Source organism: Aspergillus uvarum (genome assembly GCF_003184745.1).
Source record: "Aspergillus uvarum CBS 121591 unplaced genomic scaffold BO82scaffold_10, whole genome shotgun sequence".
NCBI lineage: Eukaryota > Fungi > Ascomycota > Eurotiomycetes > Eurotiales > Aspergillaceae > Aspergillus > Aspergillus uvarum.
This window is the reverse complement of record NW_020291307.1, coordinates 188638-209853: the sequence shown is the minus strand read 5'-3', so window position 1 is coordinate 209853 and position 21216 is coordinate 188638. Positions and strand designations below refer to the sequence as shown.

Below are 21216 nucleotides of genomic sequence, written 5' to 3'. Positions count from 1 at the left end.
AGTACGGGAGACTTCTCCAAGCCTTCGGAACCCTGTTCAATCTATTCTGGAAGATCAATAGATCTTCCGACTGTTGATGTTCTAGTTTCTCACAGGACCTAAGAAACTTAGATAAACGCACGAAACCCACCAATCCTCCGCGCTTTGACTAGGCTCAGGGCTACGGCTACGACTCCCCTAGCTTTGGTATGGTTATTCAGCAGAGAAGTGTAAGAACTCAAAGATCTTGGTGCTGCGCGTGTTAAAGTGATAGAGGAAGATGACGAATGCGGTGGCGGGCAGTAAGGAGGTGCCGCTAAAACCAGTCCCTGATGATATACAACCTTGATTGATGTGCTTTGGACCCTAACAAATAGCTAGCTCTGGGCTTTTGAGTCATGAGAGTAGTCATTATACTTCAAATTCATCGCACTCGAATATCGATGGTCGCGTGGAGCCGCTGGTGCCGGGGATCAGTTTCAGGTTTTGAGTGTGGAATTATTATTGACATGTTTAATTCTACATGTGTCCAAAGAAGAGAACTCAGTTACTGCAGCGCTAAATTAGTGCAACAGGGTTTAGATAAACTAACTGGACATCAAATACAGAGTGGCAACGTAGGTTCGGGACATTTTAGCATCGTTCTAGCATCATCGCGACAATTCAACCTGATTGAGCACTATGTACCATGAGTATTTGAGGACCAGCGGTAAGTTGATACAAAACGCCAATCTAGCAGCAAGTGGGAAGAGAAAGTAAGCGATGCAGAGAAAACACCTCTTATGGGCGGATGGGTGAAAGTGGGAACCCCAGAACGCGAATCTCCATGAGTCCGTCCTGGTCGGAACAGTGCCGCCTGACAAGGACCACATTCAATCATTTGGCCATAAAGGGGAAACAATGATATCTTCAGCTCACAGCGAGAGTTTAAAGAACTGATCTCACGAAATCAAGACGGAGAGAGGAGGTATCAATCTATAAGTGGTCAAGTTAGCGTGACAGGATCCCCAAATCAGGATGAAAAATGAGGAGCACGGACGTAGGAAGGGTCAAGTTGCTCCAGTGAAGTCAGGCCAAGCAAGGCCATGGTGGTCTCAATCTCATTTTTCAGGATACGGATGGCCTTACTAGCACCTGCCTCACCGAAGGCTGCGGCATAGAGAAAGGGCCTGCCCAAACCGACAGCCCTGGCACCGAGAGCAATGGCTTTGACAATATCCGCTCCTCGAGTAATACCACCATCAACTATTACCTCGCACTTCTCGAAAATTTCTGGGCAGTGCTGACGCATGGAAACGAGGGTTTCCGCCGCTGAAGGAGTGGAGTCTAGCTGACGGCCTCCATGGTTTGAAAGCCACGGATGAGCGCCATACTCCATGCACAGTTTTGCGTCTTCCCAGCACTGTATACCTTTGATGGCAATAGGCAACTCAGTAATCTCCCGAAGCCATTTTATAGCGGAAAACCAGTCGAGTCCGGATTGCACGGCGCTGTTTTTCTTCAGTACGGTTGAAATCAAAAAAGATAAGGAAGGCTTCTCACGGTCGTCCCACCGAAGGTTCTCCAGCAAAACCATCATCTCCCTCCTCATCATCGGGACTTGTGCCCTCTGCAGAACGCTGAGACATGACCACTCGCAAGTCACGCTCTCTCTTTCCGGCACGAACAGCATCCACAGTCAATGCGAAGCCCTTGTATCCTAGACGGACGGCCTGTTTGACTTCCTGAGTGGTAATGTCAAGTTCAGATCGTGGGTAAATCTGCCAGAACGTCGTTTGACCGGGTGCTCGTGCCTCACTCATATCATGCTGAGAAATATGGCTGTTGTTGCACACCCAGTGCAAGGTGTGGTGGCGACCAGCAGCCCTAGTCAGACACAAATCAGCCTCAGGATGAACGAGCTTGGCGCCTCCAGCTGGGCAAATAAAAAACGGCACATCAAACTTGGCTCCGAGAATTGTCCGCGATATATCAAGATCATTGATAGGTCGAAGTATGCGAGGACGAAAGCGGATCAGCTTCCAAGAATCACGGTTCCATCTGGCCGTATTTTCGTCTTCGGCTCCCGATTTGATAACTTGAAGGTCTTTAGAATAGTCCACAGATGTGTATTCATTTACGACACTCACACGCAAAGGCAGCCGATGCCAGATTCTGCGAAGCTGCGACCTCAAAATCCAGAATGCTGATGACGGACGAGAGTGGGACTTGTTTCTCGGAGACAGGGCCAACTTTGGGATTGTCTTCAGCTTTCACCCTCGCAACGGTGCCTACAACTTGCCTAAATCTGAATTCAGCTGTGTTTTGAATGAGTCATGTAAGATTCATCATACTCTGGACCAAGATACTGGGTAAGAATCTCGGGTTGGTGAATCGACTCGAATGCATCAGTTGCGTCATTTCCAGCATACTGAAGTAAAATACTTGCCCCTCCCGGATGATGGTCCAAGTAGTCTGTAATGTTATAAACGGTGTGGTTTATGATGACCCAGCAGCTCTTCCGTGTCCGATGTTGTTGGACTTGCGACCTGATCAAATTGGAATTTAGCCATCGGAAATTAGACCAAGCGTGCCCTCATCGAGCTAGAATCGTACCTCGTCAGCATGGTGATAATTGAAGAGTGTGCGGAAGAATCGATAGAATGCAATAGGGATGGAAAAATAACAGATCAGTAGCCCACTTCGAGAATTCTCATGTAGCCAGGTCTGAGTCATGCCTCGAGAATGGTAAGTATATCTGCATGGTCATTCCCATGAAATATACTTCGTTGGGACGCCGCAGATGGGCATTATCATCAATCAAAAATCCCAACGATTAATCTCGGGTAAGGGAGCGGGCCGTATCCGACGGACTGAGCTCCACGGGTCTAGGGTGGTGCGTTATCAGCACTTGGGTCCAATTTCATCGTACAGCCAGTCTCTGTGAGTATATACTACTATTAGTTGTTTTATGATAGCAGGAATCGCTTTGACCTCCCCCTCCCCTCCACCTAATTCTCTTTCGGGTCGAACTCTGGGTACCCTATCATTGCAACAACACCCGTTGTAACGACACCCGACAAAGAAGATGTACTACAATCGCAATCCGAGTGTAGCTTCGCGACCATTCCGCGCTCTGCCCCACGACCAAGATCAATCTACTCATCCCAAATAAGGTTCGCTTTGATTCTGACCACGATTTGTGCATTGAGACATGTAATATTCTAGCCATGCTAAGTTGATTGAGGCTTTCTTCGCGCAAAGTATTGCACGCAGTTCGCAGTTCTGGGTGAGACATGTGCTTCTGAGAAAGAGCTAAAATGTTCTCGGTCAGTTTCAACCTGGTCGACGGGGCATTATTCCACAATAAAGACGAAAGGGGGGGGGGTTGACTAGGAGTGGTAGAGTCTAGGGAAGTAAATTCTAGAGGGCCGGAGAACAACGTGAATGACAAGATATATTTGACATCACCAGCTTAAATTCAAGGTCTTACGCAATCAAATACACCATATGTGATTCAAGAAAAGTATTGATAAATCCCGTTGTAACCAGCTCGGCCATGTTTTGCCCTTCAAGGAATATCAAGTTGCTCAATATGAAGTAAAGCTCAAGTCAGCCTATCGCCCCCCCCCCTCTCTCAAAAGGCGTAGGATAAATACCAGGACCAATGCTATGTCAAAGCCTGGTCAAAGTGTTTCCCTAGGTGGTCAACCCGGAACTTTCAGTGCCCAAAGTCACTTTCAAGGCGATCGCTGATGTACTTGATGCCCTCTGCACGATAGACATCTAAATCCACATACGCGAGGTCCGTGACATTGACGTCAAAGAATATGATTTGGGGCTCATCGTTGTTATATGCAGGCCATTTGATAGCAGACTCTGAGTAGATATTCAGCCAATGTGAAACACATGATATTCTCAAATGCAGTGCGTTCTGGATTCAAGGATGAAAATGGAAGACATACCTCCGGCAGTACTAGGATCGAGAGTTGCCACAAAACTCACCCACATTCTAGCCATCATGGTGGCCAAGCGCTGGCGGCTGCTAAAAGATTCGTCGGTTATATTGCCAGCGCCAGATCCCACTTCTTCAATGTTATGAAACACATAGGGCATCTCTGAACCATGATTTGCCCCAACGTAAGGACCAGAAAATGGAGCGATTCCGGGTTTGAAGACATCAAAAATGTAGCTATACGCTGACAGGTTGTGGGCTGACCAGATTTGGCTGGTCAGTCTGCGAGGCGAATGAATGTTGATATCACCTTGAAATGCCGCTAGTCGTTTGTATTGATCTCCATACTGGGAGGGGGGTCTTCCAACCATCGTGGCAGGAATTCCAATAGCAGGAATATCTGGATACAGCGCCTCCAAAGTCTCTGCTGTAGAGTTGTCGAGACCCCAATTGGTGATTATCGTGCGGAATTCGTCGTCTGTATTGATACCCCGGACTCCAAAACTCGTTCCTTCGTCAGCATTAGCCCCAATCAGATAGGGGACTTGAACAAATTTGCCCTCTCGAAGCTGAACAGTAGCGCTCTGCTGAATGAAATCACCATCGATGACAGGAACAAACTGTGGGCCCCCAACACCTGCGAACGTGTGCACAGGCACGATAGAAGAGTTGTCGAAAATTCCATGCAGTGTTTCTTCGGGGATGGTTCGAAGACAAGCCAGAGTATCTGTTGCTAATCTGCAGCCCGCCGCATCCACTATAGCATCATAATAGGGTTGCCAATCTTCAGGCGTCTGATAGCGTTCATAAACGGTTGGAGCTCCGCTTTCGCTGATTGCTGCTCGGAAAAGGTTATCATCACGACCCCCATACGCCACCAAGTGCGTCCCAACACTATTGGCTCCCGCACTTTCACCCCATATTGTTACCTGCGATGGGTCGCCACCAAACGACTCGATATCTGAGTGTGATTAGACCTTGATCTTAATCTGCCTTTGTTTCTTTTTTTTTGTTCTTTTCCCTGACAAGATAGACTTACTTTCTTGCAGCCAATGCAGAGCCAGGCGTTGGTCTCTCAGTCCCAGATTACCCGCTCCCGATTGTTGAATTTCTTTGCTCCACATGAATCCCCAGCAATGGAGACGATAATTCATGCTGACAGCTAACATTGGTCTTCCGATTTGAACGGACTGGTCAACGATATAAGACAGGTTGTATTGTGGATCTGATGTGTAGCCGCTAGTGAATGCTCCGCCGTAAATCCACACTGGCAACAAGTGAAGTGAAGTGTTAGGTCAATTTCTTGAGACAACCTAGTGCATACTGACCAGCAACGGGGAGTCTGTCGCCGTGGTCGAAACCACTAGGACGTACAACATTCAACGTGAGACACGCTTCAGATGCGCCATCGCCCTGGTTGTAGCCGACGCAAGCGGGGGAGTATTCCGTTGCGTTTCGGGCTCCTGACCAAGACGTATTCAATGGATGAGGGACGCGGAACCGTAGATCGCCGACTGGCTGCTGTGCGAATGGTATACCGAGAAAGAGATCCTGGTTGTACTGTGAATTATGGACCCCATAATAGGTGCCATTGAGAACAGTAGCTGAGGGCGGTATCGCCGCATCATGTTGGGCCCGCACATAAGGCGCCGATACTGCACTGAAAAGGCCTGCTATGAGCAGAGACTGCAAAAACATAGCTAAAGCGACCGCGAATGTACCGGGTCTGCTAAGTTGAGTGGAAGGACTATGCTAGACTATCCTAACGCTCTTCGGGGCGAGATTTAAGGGAGTTCTCTTTTGGCTCCTCGTGGTTCAATCTCTCTATCCGTCTCTATACATGTCTAAGCCTTGGCGGGTTTTGCTTCCTCACTCGGCTAGTCTGCCAAGGAATTATGCGTAAGACTTTGCGCTAGTTGCGAGTGGTCTACAGGGGCAGTCGAAGTTAGTTAAGTGGAATTGAAAAGATAGACATGATTTCGGCTGCGGTGATTTATTAATTGCCGGGCCCGGCTACGTGCCTCCATCTATAGCTGTGGACGTGATAAGAATCACAAGATTACGCAACAGTGCTTAACAGATGATCAAACGCTTCAAGCTCCGGCTGCAGACAATCTAAGAACCTCAGCCTACTCTCTGTCCAATCATGGTCTCCGACACCAAAGCTTTCGTTCGACACCGGGTACGGCGGTAGGTCTGCTAAATCCACAACTGATAGCGGCCGAGAGAAGATGGCCACATGCGACTGCCATCCGATATCTGAATCAGGGGGAATGGGGTTGGAACCCTCTTCGCCGATGCTGCTCTCAGCCGGTGACGCTTCCGAGATCAGTACCCGGTCCATGTAATATTGGACGGTGTAATTTCTTTCGTCCGTCACTCGCTGTTTGTATTTCTTGATTGCCTCCACGAAGGCGTCGAGTATGTTGTGGTACAACTGAGCCTGGGGGCTTTTGGTGCCGATCTCTCTCAGGATGCTTTGCGCATAGTCGAAGGCTCTATCGATGTCCTTGCGAGGCTCCCCAGCGAACATCGAGAACCCAAGGACCAAGCCCGCGCCGAAGACCCAAGCCCTGTTCAAAAGATTGTCAGTGGTCTTGTGCAGCGCAGAATTCCAAGGGCACAGAGGAAGTTACTCGAGAAAACAGAAATTGCCGAAGGTGTAGCGGCGATGTTTTGAGTTCTCACACATCTCAACCATCTCGATGGCCGAACTGACACAGACCTGCGCTAGTCTGGAAACTTCGCTGTTCTTCATCCTTATATCGGACGCTTCATCGGGATCGCCAATGAGGTCATCTGGGGCTTTGCCTCGTAATCTTGACATCAAATATGCCACCAGAAATGGGCGAGTAATCAGCAACACCGCGAAGTAATGGGCACCCGAAATATGTAAGCTCCCCAAGAACGCTTCGTTATCCGCAGGTTGGAGCGTGAGATTCAGATCAGAGGTGGCGGGAAATTGCCGGATATGTCGAGGCAGATCTCGACTCCACTGGCGGAGTTGTTTGAGCAGCTCCTCAGCCGCGGGGACATTGAGGATATTGCTGTTCTTCCCCAATGTATCGACGATGCGATCAAGAAGACCGCATACTTTGACCATTGCCGCAAACCGGGGGGGCAAGCACCGTCCACCTTTAGTATCAATTTGTGCAGACTCGGTCGATTCATGGTAAATAGCTGGTAGATTTCTCGGTCTCCCAAAAATAAAGCTGGTCAAAGTGTCAAGATTCTGGACGCTATCTCGAATTCGTATCCTTTTGGGACGCGCCTTAGCGGCCGCAATCATAGAGCAAACGACAGATAAGATCTTACCTGGCCCGTATAACTTCTTCGGGGAGCTTTTGACAATTTTCGGCGTCCTGGAGGTTCAAGATAACAGCTGCTTTGGTCGCAATGCTCAAAAATATAGATGCAGCATTTCGGTTGCATGTACCGAGGGTATAGAACGTAAGGAGGGTAAACAGCCGCACCGTATCTAAAGTTTGCGTTATTAACATGCCATCAAAGGCTGTCGCTCGAGCGCGCAGGAAGTAAGAATTGGCGAGCTGCAAGCAGGTATTGCCGGATCCTCGTGTCTGAGCTCCAATGGCGAACACAAGATCAAAGATAGCCTTCAAATCAGTGGAGACCCGTGACGATCCTGAGAGAGTGTTCTGACGAAAATGAGGATCCTCAACCCATAGTTCTTCAAGCTCGTTTGCGCTGAAAAGGTCTAAAATACCGCTGGTCTAAGAGAGATAAGCATTATTCGTGCCGAATTTCCTCAAGAAATTGTGGTTCTCACAGCTTCAAAATATGATTCCAGGAGAGAACATCTCTCATCGAAAGAGACGACATGAGTCAGGCTATCCCCGTCACTGTTTTGTGTATCCACAGCAACATGGTGCACGGCGTCTTCTGTGAATGGTACTGATCCGATGTACCCTTTGATAGTACGTCTCAGGAAGTAAAGGAATGATTGTGAAGAAGTCTCCTCCTTAATCACTGAAGCAGTTGTAATTAGCCTCTCGGGAGAGATCCAATCTTGGGCCATGCCGTACCTTGGCCGGCAGTGTTGGAAACATAGGAGCCGCTTCCTTGATCCGTGGCAGTATAGGCCACTGACTCTCCGCTGGGGTTGAGGGCAACCGAGGCCTGTTCCACGGCACTGGGATGCTCCGTAGGCACATCAAGCGCATCTGGGGATGCAGAACAGGTTGGCCGGGCGTTGACAAGCGCTGAGGAAGGCTTTGGGACGAAGGTCACATTTCGCAGATTTTTCAGATTCTTGCGTCGCCGGTCGACACCCGAGTAAACGCATGAGCTACCCCGATCACGTCGTAGGCACGAGCCACAGGGGTCTCTAGCGTCACACCTTATCTTCGAAGCCTTGCAAGCAATACATGCTCGACAAGCGCGTTGACGGTTTTCCGGGCGAACTTTCGGACGTGGCATTGGCGACCTGCTGGAATTTAGTTCTTGACCAAGTTTGCCCCTTGCAGTAAGGTCTGGAAAAGATGAAAGATCGGTTGATTCATCATGAGGGCCCCCCGAACTTATGAGCTTTTGGACCATCTGCACGTCCGATAAGCAGGGAAATGGGGTTCAAGACGCAGTGATAACGAAAACCGCAGCCCGGGCAGGGCTCTTTAGTGTTGCTTAGTGCAGTAAATCGATTGGGTCCCTATCTTAACCCCGCCACCCTCTGATTGGATAATAGCGCGCACGGTTCTGCGTGCAATTTGAGCGGTAATAAATGAACCAGACAATGCTCATAGTTGAATTTACCAAGTCCCACGCATATGGTACTAGACTATCCTCTTAACTATCCATTTTTTTAAATCTTTCTACTTTCGATTTTTTCCCCTTAAGTTACGTATAAATCATCGATAATCAGAATCATCTTCATTTCCGGTGAGAACGTCAACACATAAGAAATACCCCAAAGCCAGGTGAATATCGCCTGATAACAGGGGAAAACTGATCTTGCTCGCTACACTAAATCTGGAGGTATTGATCAATTCTACTAGGCCCCAGCCAGGATAGACAACAAAGTAAACTTTGTCTCTCAATCAACCAACTCGCATCGCGCCAAGAGAAACCGGACTTATCTCCTAAGATGCAGCCGCTGTCACGGAGCGATTGAAGTTCCTAGCAACTGACTGTGTGAAATACTCACCAGCAGTCATTGGGGGACTACGGGATTTGAGGTCAGAAACCAATCATTAACAACGTATATCTGGAGGCTGTCTGGGGACCTACTACTTCTTCCCTGGTCCCTGCAGTATGAAGTCGCGCCTCGCTTGGTTGAAATAGGCAATTGAGTACCGAGACGGCGATTTGCCAGTATCTTTGGCCCGCACACGGTGGAAATTGGACTTGAATCGATCATCGGACCAGGCCACTTCAGGAAAGTACTTTTGTTAGCTCTGCAGGAGTCAGATCGGGCTGTGGCTGCCACTCACTAAGCATATCTCCAATATTGACCACGATAGGGCCGGTTTCAGCGGGAAGGGGACTGAAGATATCGCCGCTCGCAAAACTGGAATGACTTTCCCGGCCAGGGCAGATTTCCAGCCCGTCTTCTCCGTCGCGCTGAAACAGAAGCGTAAGACATCCGATGTCGGTGTGACTTCCGGCCCTCCATGTACCGACAGCGTCATCGGACTCTGGATAGTGAATTAGACGAAGTTGCGTCAGGGAGTCCGCTTGAGAAGGATCGTTCGCGATCTTGAAATAATCTTCTTCGAAGTCAAGTGCACGGGCAAAGCAGGATACTACACAACGTCAACGGATATCTGGAAGCAGGAGTGAAAGCGACGGTGTACATACACACTTGGTCGGAGATTTCGGCGCATTTGTTCATAAAGGCGCGAGTCGAGTCCCGGAACCCAGGCACGTCATCTTCGCTTGGCCATTCCGAATTTCGTTGGAGCCAAAGTGATTCTTTCTGGTCGTAGGTATTGGTACTGGGACGCAGTTGCGCCTATACGGAGGGAATTAACCCTACGTTGCCGACTTCAAAGGGATTTGCTAAGCTCACCTTATACTCCCATCCGTTGTTTGTCTTGTGATCATGGGCAATCTTACCCTTAGTCGAATCTGGGAGATCAAAGAAAGCTTTGGAGACGGAGAATTGTGCCTCGATTTCTTCCTTCGAAATACCATGATCAATCAGAGTAAAGAAACCAGCATACTCGGCGGCCTCGATCAGCTCTGCTGTAATCTCATCCTTGCGTTGCTCAAAATCTGGGATAAATGAGAATGGTTTTGGAGCATCAGGTGCTGTCGAAAACTTACCTTTGAGGGATATAACGGGAACTAGTCTTTCGGTCATTCTTATTCTGTCTTGCCTTGCTACCACTGGAGAGCTTGTGAGGTTAGGTCATGCCCGAGATTTCTGCTCCAACCGGCCATCTTTATATCTGAATGTACCCACTATCATCGGAAATGTACCCACCCGATCAAGATATTACGGTCGACAGCCGAAGCTGGTGACAGGGAAGTCCGACGTGCGGGGTAGAGCCTGAATCATACCGGCTAACAATCCCACGATTCTTTCGAGAGTAAAGAGCGGTAGGAGGGATAGGATCATTGAATTGATGAAGTGTCAGGGTAGTAGGGCTGCTTCCGACTTCAGTCGGTACCAACATATCATGGAGCCCTTATCATGTGTATCAGTAGTGGTTTCGGTTACGTACCTGGACCATTCACACGATATATCGTTAGTACATTGCGCTCTGCTTACTTATAGGAAGCTCATGTGTATCTCTTGGTGAGTAGTAGATGCATTCAAAAGGTAGGTATCTCTGGAATGAAACGGCAATGGAAACAGCCGATCTCAGAATGAAACCAGCCAAGGTGGGTGATTGGTTCCTTACACGACTGCGATTGACAACGAGACTCACCCCGACGCCGACATTCTAGGCAGAAAATTCCAATCTCCAGGGAGATATCGAGACGCTTCCAGGAGACTATGCCAATTTCGCAGACAGAGACAAAGCTTTGAGTTTGCTAGTCGATCGCAGTGATGCGTTTGACGCGGACTCATCTGAGGCAAAGCGAGTCAGACGAAAGATCGACATGCGTATCATGCCAATGATATTCGTGATCTACTGCCTTCAACTCATGGATAAGAATAGCTTGTCCTTTGCTGCGATCATGGGCATCAAAGAAGACACGGGTCTCACAGCTACACAATATTCGTGGCTTGGTTCGCTGGTATAGTAAGTCTCTCTTATGTTCTTTTCGGAGTCAGAAACAGCCATTGCCAGACCACCAAGTGGTTGAATGCACCCTTCTGATTTTCTGCTCCCTCACAGTTTCGGCTACCTTGGAGGCGACATCCCGTCGACATTTCTTATGCAACGTGTAAATCTATCCAAGTATTTCAGCATCATGTGCATGATTTGGGGGGTGGTTGTTGCATTGCATGCAGTGTGCCAAAGCTTTGCCGCGTTGGTTGCTGTTCGATTCTTCTTGGGCGCCATCGAGGTCTCAACAGTCCCCGTGGCTATCCTGATTAGCGGTGCCTTCTACACAGCAGAAGAGCAAGTCACCAGGGTGGCGATCTGGTATACGACTTCCGGATGGGCAGCTGTTTTCGGAGGCTTCTTTGCCTGGGCGATATATCATGCAAGCCACTTTCGATGGCAAGGGCTTTTCATACTTTATGGAGCGATGACCTTTGTGACTGGGATCTTCTTATTTCTGTTCTTGGCCAGTTCGCCAACTGAAGCTAGCTGGTTGACCGAGGAAGAAAAGGTCATCGCGCTGAAACGAGTGAGAAGCAACAAGACCGGAACTGAGCTTAAGACGTTCAATGCGTCCCAGCTGCGGGAAGCTATGCTTGACGTCCGCTTGTACCTGATCTTTCTGCTGCTTCTTTCGACTGGATTACCTAATGGTGGACTTACTGCTTTCGGTCTGTGTATCCATCATGTTGAGATATGATTCTGAGCAAAGCTAATTTGAAAGCCATCTTTGCAGGGCCGACTATCGTCAACAACTTCGGCTACAGCGTGCCCACCACTCAGCTCCTGAACATAGCATCCGGGGCGGCTCAAGTACTTGGCACTATCCTCGCTTTATGTGTTGCGAAAGCGACCAACCGCACTATTGCCGCTATCGTGACCCTGATGTTGGCATGTGTTGGGACTGCCATGATGCTTGGTATTCCAGCTTCCCACAATCTGGCTCGTTATGGTGGCTATGTGCTGGCTTATCAGTGTCTGTCACTCCGTGCTTCCTGCTTCCTGCTTCCTGCTTCGTGCTTCGTGCTTCTTCGGTCGTCTGTGAATCTGGCTGCCCGCGAACGTGCATCTACTAACAAACGTCGACAGTTCCTGTTTGTGTTCTATTCATCATCACATTTTTGACATCAGGGATATCTGGGTCCACGAAGAAATTCGCGTTTGGGTGTTCTTATCAACTTGGCTATGCGATTGGCAATATAATAGGCCCGCAAACATACAGGGCGCATGATTCACCGAATTACTATGTGAGCGCAGTAGCACTTCCTTTGGTTGGAATGAGAATAGCTGACTCATTTTTACCTATAGCCTGCCAAATACACTATGCTCGCCTCGTTACTCCTTACCGCGTGTCTGATAGGAGTTTACGGCTTTCTCCACCATCGGTGGAATCTGCGAAATCAAAAGCGTGGAATGGCTTCGACATCTGGTACTGATCTTCTGCTCCTCCAAAGGACATGTACATGCTAACGTTTCCAGACCAATCAAATACAGACGGAAATGAAGCGTTTGCCGATTTTACTGACTTCCAAATAATCAACTTCAAATATCCGGTATAGTGGCGCTGAACTCAGAATCTGATTAGGGTCTTGGTCCAGTTGAGGCAGGCTAGGTAGCGCAACTGTATTTTCTGAACTTTTCTAGCTGAAAAAATTGGCTTGGTGAAAAATCATACCGAGTCCATAGTGTCTGTGCTGGAAACCCTCTTTTACCGTAGAGATCTGAAAAGCTAGGCCTCGTCACTCTTGCGAAACCTGCACCACGTATTTGACAGCGCTCGCTTTCCCAGCTCTCAGGTTCGTCAACGCGGATTGTACTCCATTGAGTCCACCAGGCACAAGGGTATGTGGATGAGGCTTCAGCCAACCGTCGAACAGCCCCCGGCTTACGACTCGAGTCCACACCCATGCGAAATCTCGGTCCTCTGTGTGATAGGTTCCAACATTACTGAATTCCACGCGAATTGTGGGAGCCAGCTCCTTAGGTCGTTCCGGAGTGACAATTGATACTGCTCCGGATGTCTGGTCCAGAACCTCATGGATCACCTTGAAGCTGGACGTCTCGCTAACTGCGTCGACTGCATACTGAAGGCTCTCACCAGCCGGAATGGCGTCACGAATTGCGCGGATGACGGCTGATTCCCCATCACGATAGTCTATGACCACGTCCCCCTTGTCGGTGCTCATCAGGCTCTTGGCGTAATCCTGGCCTCGCCCAGCAATCCCAATGACCGGATGTATATCTGCTCGTTGCAGCCATTTGATCACGAATGATCCGACGGCACTGGCCGCGCCATAGACGAGGACCCCTCCCCGCGGTTTGTTGGCCCACGACTTATGAGCCACCCACGGTTCCGGCAGGCCTAGACGAGCAAACAATGCCAGCGACGCGGTTGCGGCTGCCAATGGAACCGTGGCCGCGGCCTCAAAAGAGATATGTGGTGGAAGGTGAAAGGTGGCGTGCGCTTTTCCAATGGCATATTCCGCGAAGCTTCCATGCGGTGCCATATAATCATGAAAGGCGGCCACTCGATCTCCCACCTTGAACTCGACGACATTCTCGCCCACCTCGTGTACATACCCCGCGATGTCGTCGCCAGTGTTGGTGCCATTGAATCTGTCAAACCACTCCGGAAATTTCCAGTCCTTTGGGTTTGTGCCGCTAGCGGCCACTTTGATCAGAACTTCATTCGGTCCAGGGCTGGGAATGGGCACTGAGTGTAGTTTGACCTCCAGGGATGAGTCGCTGCTGAAAACTAGGGCTTCTTGCATAGTGTGATAGAGTGCGATAGCTGGAGGGAAGAATTTAACAGATAACAGACAGCAAAGAAGAGAAATGAAGACTTTCCTTGCCAAGGAGGCACCACCATAGTGGGACGTAGCATGAGTCTAATATCCTCGTTATTCTCTGTTCGGCTCTGGATATCGAAACCTCGGGTACCATAGGACCCATAGATCCGGTATTTCTTTTTTGTGGCGCATTGGTATACATTCCGCACTTGACCTTTTTTGGGCAAGATTCAAAGATCTGACGTGGTCATGATTACCGTGAGTGGGGAAGACAAGCGCACAGACGGTTGATTGGTTTATTTACTGGTCGGTCTACAGCCACGATAGGCATCGCTGCCCCACCAGACTAAACCAGAATCAGTACCATTAGCCGCCAAGACGTTGCACGTCTTCCCAATTTAAACTTCAAATTAAAAAAAGAAAAGAAAAGAAAAGAAAAAAAGAAATGCCACTCTCTCGCTGGGTCTTTTGATATATCCGCCTGGCAGACGACTGGCGGGCAGGCTTTCTTCAATGACCCCCATACGACGGCCGGTGCAACCATGAAGGTCAAGAGTCGGGCAGTATGTCAAACTTGCCGAGATCGGAAATATGGAGTGGGTTTTTGTGCCGCTGCTAGCTAGCATTACTGAGAAGCAATTCTCAGTTATGAAGAGCCAACTCGTACTAACGAAACGAATTCGATCTTGTCTAGTGCGACGGGAAACGTCCTGCCTGTACTCAGTGTCTCTTTACTAAGAGACACTGCCCTGGTTATGGGGGTGTGACGTTTGTTTCGCCAAACACGACCGGAGCAGGACGACTGGTCTCTTCGAAATCTCCACCAAAAGAACCAGAGACGCTGTCATCAACCGCAACAGCAAGGGTCCATGCCAGATCGTCCACCACTTGCCTGACCCTTGACCTCTCCACTTTCTGGTGGTCTACCGACGAAGATGTCTATGCTTTGGTTAACGAGTATTTCGCCCCCGAGCCTAATGACCGGTGGCAGGATTTTCGTGTTGACCAGTCGCCTTCAGCAACCGGCAGCCCTTGGTTGGAGGTGCTCCCTTTGCTGCTCGACCGCAGCCGAAGCACCGGTCGAAGCACTTCTCTGCTTTCTGCTTCACTCAAAACTCTAGGTTATTCCATCGCCTCCAAGGGGGGCAATGGCTCCACACACTGTCAGTGGGAGATTTCTCGCGCGAAGTATTATTCCGAGGCTGTGCATTGCTTGAAGCATGAACTGAGTGAAGGCACTGGCGTGTGTGACGAGTCCGCTGCGGCAATCATGTGCTTGAGCATGGCAGAGGTATGTGGTGCAGTAGCCTGGAAAACCCCGAGAAGTTTTTCGCTAAGACTAGCAAGTTGTTGATTCCCACCTCGAGAGACGGCTGGATCGCTCATGTTAGAGGTATTGGTCGAATGATGGAACTCTGCGGCCCTCAATCATTCAATAAGCCCGTCTCGCACCAGCTCTTCCTCGGCTTTCGGCCACTGATTGTATGTCATTCGTTACCCGAGGATATATTGGCTAATCTGAAGCCACTAACCGCGCGAGTTCAGCTCGTCGAGGCGTGCTGGTCCCGTCAAGATACGTTTCTGTCAGCTAACGAGTGGCGGACAATACCCTTTTCCTCCCATGCAGCCTCCCCTCTGCAGATACTTCTCGGCCACGGCTCGATTCTTCCTTCTGTACTTCAGAAGTCTCAGTCGCTTCAATTTCTTTCCGGCGCAGAAAAAGCCTCCATGGCGGGGGATATTCGAACCGCGTTGATGGTTACTCTTCAGGAGCTTGACGCATGGGAGCAATCTATGCAATTAACGATATCACATCCCCTTTTCTGGTCAAGCTCAGCATCTGCCACTCCACCAGGCTCCGTTCAAATCACCAAATCCTGCCTATGGTTTCCTAGTCTGCCAGTGGCAACTGCCTTGACTTATCTGTGGGCCTTTCGCGCGGTATGTTTCAGCCAATTAGCACAGGTGTTATCTTCCGATCAAGCTCTCGCTTCACGCACGGACGGAATCTGGACCTGCCTGGATATCTCGGGAACCCAGGATTGCCGGGAGAAGGCTCTTGCTTTCCACTCAAAGATCTGCCAAAGCATCCCGTTTTTCATGCAGGATCAGATGAAATTCTACGGCGCTGCCTCAGTTACTCTACCCTTAATGATCACGCAGACTGTCCTGTTCTCGTAGCAGTGGTCAAAAACACGCTGCTGATTATGTAAGGCGTGGCTTGCAATGGATCGGATCTTCGAAAGAAATATATACTAAGCAGGTCATCTTCCCTGATGGTTCAGCAACTACAGTAAGTATGTATGAGGTCCATCATGAAATCTTGCATAGTAGGGGAGAATAGTAGTACTTGATTGTGGGGCATTATGCAAACACACCAGCTTCTGTGAAAATCACTGGGCCTCCTCGGGCTTGGCGGGTTTTATTTCTTTATCGGTAGATTCACTGCGTCGTGACTTTTGGATTGATTCCCGGTCGATCTGGCCACCACAAATTCAATCATGACCAATCTACCAGTCGGGCTCATTATGAGCAATCACCATATTTGTTATCTCTTATCATTATTCTCTATTTGATTTTTATTTCTTTTCCTTTAAGGTGGTGGTCTTCTGATGTACCGAGTTATTCACAAACTTGTCCATTCTATTAGTGTGAGTGGAGCCTCCTAGGGCTGACAAATGCCCGCTCCACCCGCGGACTCCCTTTCCCACCCTTCTACGTGTTGAAGGGCTGAACTGCCAGAATACAAAAGAGATGTGATATCCTGCAAATCAAGTCTGCACTTTTGACCCGACATTCGATCAATCAACCTGAATGACGGATATGGCCACCATGCGTGCGATTGGTACGTCATCAGTGATCATCCCAGCCCCAGTCAGAGGCTGCCCACAATGAGATCTTGATTCTCTGTTACGGCCGTTTCTTCGAACCGGGGTAGGACGGAGCTAACATTCCGCCAGCTATCCAAGGCAGTAAAGGCCCTGCCACTGCGATGTATGTGACCGAAATAGCTAGGCCAGTTCCCTTACCGGGTCAAGTCTTGGTCAAGATCCGCGCCTTCGGACTTAACCGTATGGATATAATTCAGCGGGAAGGCCTCTATCCGTTACCATCCTGGGCGCCAGAAACTATGGGTGTCGAATTCAGCGGTATTGTCAAGCAATTGGGGGATGATGAGACCGCGATAGAAAGCGGGTTCAACTGTGGGGATGAGGTTTTCGGGTTGGCATATGGAGGTATGTATATGAGTGATGATAATGCTGCTCAGAGGGCTTCTGTCATTGGGTTAGGTCGTGCTGGGAGCTGGGTAGGGATCAACAGCATAACCAGAAAGCTTACAGTGGCCGGATAGGTGCCTATGCCGAGTATATCGTCGTCTCGACCAAGACCACATTCCATAAGCCAGCGCGACTTTCGTGGGAGGAAGCTGCCGGTATACCGGAGGTATGGGAAACCCCCTCAGGATAGTCCACGGATATGTCTTACGCGGCAACGGCACCGTGTATACCACCCTCAGTGCTAATGTTGATAATGAATGACTTTCGTTAGACCTGGATGACAGCGACGCAGGCTCTCCTTTTAATCGGCGAGTTTCAACGCGGCCAATCTGTCTTATGGCATGCCGGTGCCTCCTCGGTTTCTATTGCTGGCATTCAATTAGCTAAAGCCAGAGGCGCTTCTGCTATCTATGCTACTGCTGGCTCGCCAGAGAAAGTTCACTTTCTCGAGGAAGATTTGGGTGTCACGAAGGCCTTCAACTACAAAACGGAAAACTGGGCGGCGGAGCTCCGAAAGCTCACTAGCGGGGTGAATCTTGTCGTCGACTTCATCGGGGCGCCATATTTCCAGAGCAATCTGGACGTTGCCGCACAGGATGGTCGCATCATTCACTTGGGTCTCATGGGGGGGGCGGAGTTACCAGGGGGTGTGAACATTACGCCATTGCTATATAAGAGGCTTCGCCTGGAGGCAAGTGGCTTGCGAAGTCGAGATCTGGAGTACCAAAAGCAGTTGAAAGACATGTTGATTGATTATGCTCTGCCCAAATTCTGCGATGGGTCGTTCAAGGTGCATATTGAGAAGGTGTTCCGGTTTGAGGAGATTGTCGAGGCACATCAGCTGTTGGAGAAGAACCAAACCAAGGGCAAGATAATCTGTATGATAGGGACCGACCACTGATTTGTGCGGTCGGTTCTCTAGTCTTCTCTATATTGTCAGTATACCTAGAGGGATCATCAGATTAGGAACTGTCGTTGCACAAAGGGTTAAGAACATGTAAATCAAGCGTCAGCGATATACTATCCGTGGACAGGCTTCAGGATTGCCCATATCTTCATGGCCCACAATTGGGAGCTTTAGCCTTCAGACTTCCGTCGAAGTGATACCGATTTAGCCGTCGAAAAACCGAGCAACGTACAGTGACACCTGACCACCACGACAGCGTTCGGAAAAGTCGAGAACCATAGAGATATGATAAAAGATCAGTGAATCAACTTTGCGACTAGGTAGTCCGCAGCTGCAGTGGGTCATACGCCTACATTGGATAGTGAGTTTCTTACTTTTCCGGAGCGCTGATCAAAACAATCTTGCCCCTATCGCGGTGATTTGGTGGCACCCCTTTCCCCAACCACCCCCGTTTTAGCCCAAGGAGGGACAAGGTACATAAGCGATGCTATCATTGAACCCGTCTCGACTCATAGCCGCAGCACTAGTGTCAGACGCGGCTGGTCGCGCGGTATCCCTGCGATTGCGATAGCATCGAGTAGGAAGGCAAATCGAGTCGGAAGATAAGTAATCCTTCCACACTCTACATATTATTTATCTTCTCAAATAGCTGCGGACAACTCACAATTTCTACCCCGTGCAAACTTTCATTCATCCTGAAGTCAACATGCAGTCTCAATGCCGCTCTGCTGAGGTGATTGTGATCGGGTCAGGAATCGGAGGCCTCGCAGCTGCGAAAACCTTCCTTGAACTGTCACCTTCGGTCGACCTTGTGCTTCTCGAGAAGGTGAGTTTTACAACCTGTTGCTCTATTCACACACATGGTGTAACCCAGAGAAATTAGCGACCAACTGTAGGCGGGGTCTGGTCCGAAGAGAATTGCTACGAAGGCCTCAAGACAAACAACCTCGGCGGTACATACGAATTCACCGATTTTCACATGAGTGAAAAATACGGCATTGGAGGAGACAGACACATCCCTGGCACTGTCTTGCACTCTTATCTCAATGACTTCGCGGACAAATTTGACATCCGTCGTCGGATCCGCTTCTGCACTGAAGTTCTGGAGATCGAAAAGCTGAACCAAGGCTGGCGCTTACACACTAGGACCAGCTCCCCATCCACAACTGCTGTTTATACATGTGATAAACTTATTCTCAGCAGCGGGCTGTCCTCAACTGCTAACCCTATCAATATCCGCGGCATTGATGCGTTTGAAAAGCCCATAATCAACCATACGCAGTTGCGCGACGAGGGAGCGCGTATTGCCCATGATCCAGATGTCGAGACAGTAACGGTTGTGGGGGCTTCAAAGACAGGATACGACGTGGTGCACCTCATGGCATCAAACCATAAGAGAGTGAATTGGATCATTCGTGAGTCGGGAGGTGGTGCAGTCTGGATGGCATCACCATGGGCCAAGTTCGCGGGAGTACGGCCAAAGCTGGAGTTGCTCGCAACCACCAGATTCTTTACATGGTTTAGCCCATGCATCTTTGGTGACTACGACGGCTTTAGCTGGGTTAGGAAGGCTTTGCATCAAACTCGCCTGGGGAGATATTGTGTACACAAATTCTGGGAAGGGATTAGGAAGGATATCATTGATGAGAACGGATATAGGAAGGAGGAATGTTTGCAGCACCTTGAGCCCATTGAAAGGTCAGAAGAAATCCCCGATGACTGAAACAGAGTTTGCTAACCTTTGCGAAGTCTCTTTTGGTCTGCACGAGTGGGAATCCTCAATTACCCCACCGATATACACGACTATCTTCGTACTGGGCAGGTGACGATCATCCGCAAAGATATTAGCCATCTTTCCGGCCCCGGAACTGTCGTTCTTGCAGACAATACCAAACTTCAAACGGACGCCCTGGTTGCCATTACTGGATGGAAGCTTGCTCAATCGGTCAAATACAAGCCCGATGGTCTGGGCAGCAGCCTCGGCATTCCAAGCAGGAATCCCAGCGAAAAAGACCAAAGCCTGTGGTGCAGACTAGACGCAGAAGCGGATGAAGAGATTCTAGGACGCTTTCCATATCTCAGGGATCCTCCGTCCGCCATCCCCTACAAGCAGGATGTCAGCCCCTTTCGACTGTATCGCGGCATTGCACCTCCATCACTCGCGGCAAACGGCGACCATTCGATTGCATACATGAAGATGGTCCACAGCACGAGTAATATGATAATTGCAGAGTGTCAGGCGTTATGGGTCTATGCGTACCTGAACGGGAAACTCTCCTTAGATAAGACTGAAGTCTACCATCAGACCGCTCTACTCAGTCGTTACGGAAAACATCGTTATCCCTGTGGATTCTCGGCATGGTACCCAGAATTTGTCTACGACGCAGTTCCGTACGCAGATATGCTTCTTTCTGATCTCGGGCTGAACCCTTGGAGAAAAGCGACGCTCAAGAAAGAGGTGTTGGAAGGATATACTATTCATGATTATCGCGGGATCAATCAGGAGTGGCTGGAAATTCAAATGAAATCGACACCGAAGAGAATGTGATTGGTTAGTAAGAGTCTGCGAGATGGGCCGTTACGTTCTACTGGTCCTCCCTGAGGTCTCTCTTCCACTGGAACTCTTTCTGGTCCAGTCATATTCCGTTATATCAGCATCTGGCTTTTGGGAGAATCTGAATTGCCGTTAGTCTCTACTTGATCATGTCTTGTGTCCTGTTACAAAAGCCTTGCTATAGTATTTCAAAATATTTCTTACATAGCAATCGATTGGCTACGAAGCTCTTGTATTTTCAGGATGGCACAGCTTTCATTCATGTCCTGTCCTGTACGTATCATGTGAGAGATATCCAAACCACGTGACCATAGACATTGTTATATTTGCTGAGAATGCAGAGTATATCAACTTAACTAGCTATACAAGTCTATCCAGCCCCGGCGCGATTCCCCAAATCGGCTAAGTACCGGATAGCTGCAAATCTTGTGAGCAATAAAGTGCCATTGCCGATGGGTCCAAAATTCTATCTACAGCGAGTACGTGGTCTTTTTGGCTAGGGACGCAGCCTCGGAACCTGCATGTGGCTTATCTCGGGTA

General features: G+C 49.2%; 6 protein-coding genes across 6 annotated transcripts; 4 read left to right on the top strand and 2 right to left on the bottom strand.

The window, feature by feature from the left end:
• Nucleotides 1–991: 991 nt before the first annotated feature.
• BO82DRAFT_381401 (uncharacterized protein) lies at nt 992–8350 on the bottom strand (the record flags this gene model as incomplete). Its single annotated transcript, XM_025637850.1, has 9 exons — nt 992–1469; nt 1522–2056; nt 2109–2249; nt 2313–2433; nt 6153–6486; nt 6550–7170; nt 7229–7644; nt 7701–7840; nt 7957–8350. The coding sequence occupies 9 exons, from the start codon at nt 8348–8350 to the stop codon at nt 992–994; spliced, it is 3180 nt and encodes a 1059-aa protein (XP_025494798.1).
• Nucleotides 8351–9971: 1621 nt separating this feature from the next.
• On the top strand, nt 9972–12707 carry BO82DRAFT_372273 (permease of the major facilitator superfamily; the record flags this gene model as incomplete). The annotated part of the gene is made up of 8 exons (XM_025637311.1): nt 9972–9975; nt 10731–10756; nt 10823–11121; nt 11218–11819; nt 11885–12124; nt 12238–12395; nt 12457–12577; nt 12628–12707. 8 exons carry the CDS (start codon nt 9972–9974, stop codon nt 12705–12707), a joined length of 1530 nt encoding a protein of 509 aa, XP_025494797.1.
• Nucleotides 12708–12887: 180 nt separating this feature from the next.
• Nucleotides 12888–13919, bottom strand: BO82DRAFT_381400 (zinc-binding alcohol dehydrogenase family protein; the record flags this gene model as incomplete). Its single annotated transcript, XM_025637849.1, has 1 exon — nt 12888–13919. One exon carries the CDS (start codon nt 13917–13919, stop codon nt 12888–12890), a length of 1032 nt encoding a protein of 343 aa, XP_025494796.1.
• A 583-nt stretch (nt 13920–14502) lies between these two features.
• Nucleotides 14503–16118, top strand: BO82DRAFT_381399 (uncharacterized protein; the record flags this gene model as incomplete). Its single annotated transcript, XM_025637848.1, has 4 exons — nt 14503–14533; nt 14873–15228; nt 15285–15419; nt 15483–16118. The coding sequence occupies 4 exons, from the start codon at nt 14503–14505 to the stop codon at nt 16116–16118; spliced, it is 1158 nt and encodes a 385-aa protein (XP_025494795.1).
• Nucleotides 16119–16700: 582 nt separating this feature from the next.
• BO82DRAFT_351803 (NAD(P)H-quinone oxidoreductase) lies at nt 16701–18244 on the top strand. The gene is made up of 4 exons (XM_025634521.1): nt 16701–16782; nt 16898–17173; nt 17290–17381; nt 17487–18244. Exons 1-4 carry the CDS (start codon nt 16752–16754, stop codon nt 18114–18116), a joined length of 1029 nt encoding a protein of 342 aa, XP_025494794.1. The 5' UTR covers nt 16701–16751; the 3' UTR covers nt 18117–18244.
• Nucleotides 18245–18804: 560 nt separating this feature from the next.
• On the top strand, nt 18805–20724 carry BO82DRAFT_408635 (dimethylaniline monooxygenase). Its single transcript, XM_025639701.1, has 3 exons — nt 18805–18948; nt 19006–19820; nt 19872–20724. The coding sequence occupies exons 1-3, from the start codon at nt 18829–18831 to the stop codon at nt 20668–20670; spliced, it is 1734 nt and encodes a 577-aa protein (XP_025494793.1). The 5' UTR covers nt 18805–18828; the 3' UTR covers nt 20671–20724.
• The last annotated feature ends 492 nt before the right edge of the window (nt 20725–21216 follow it).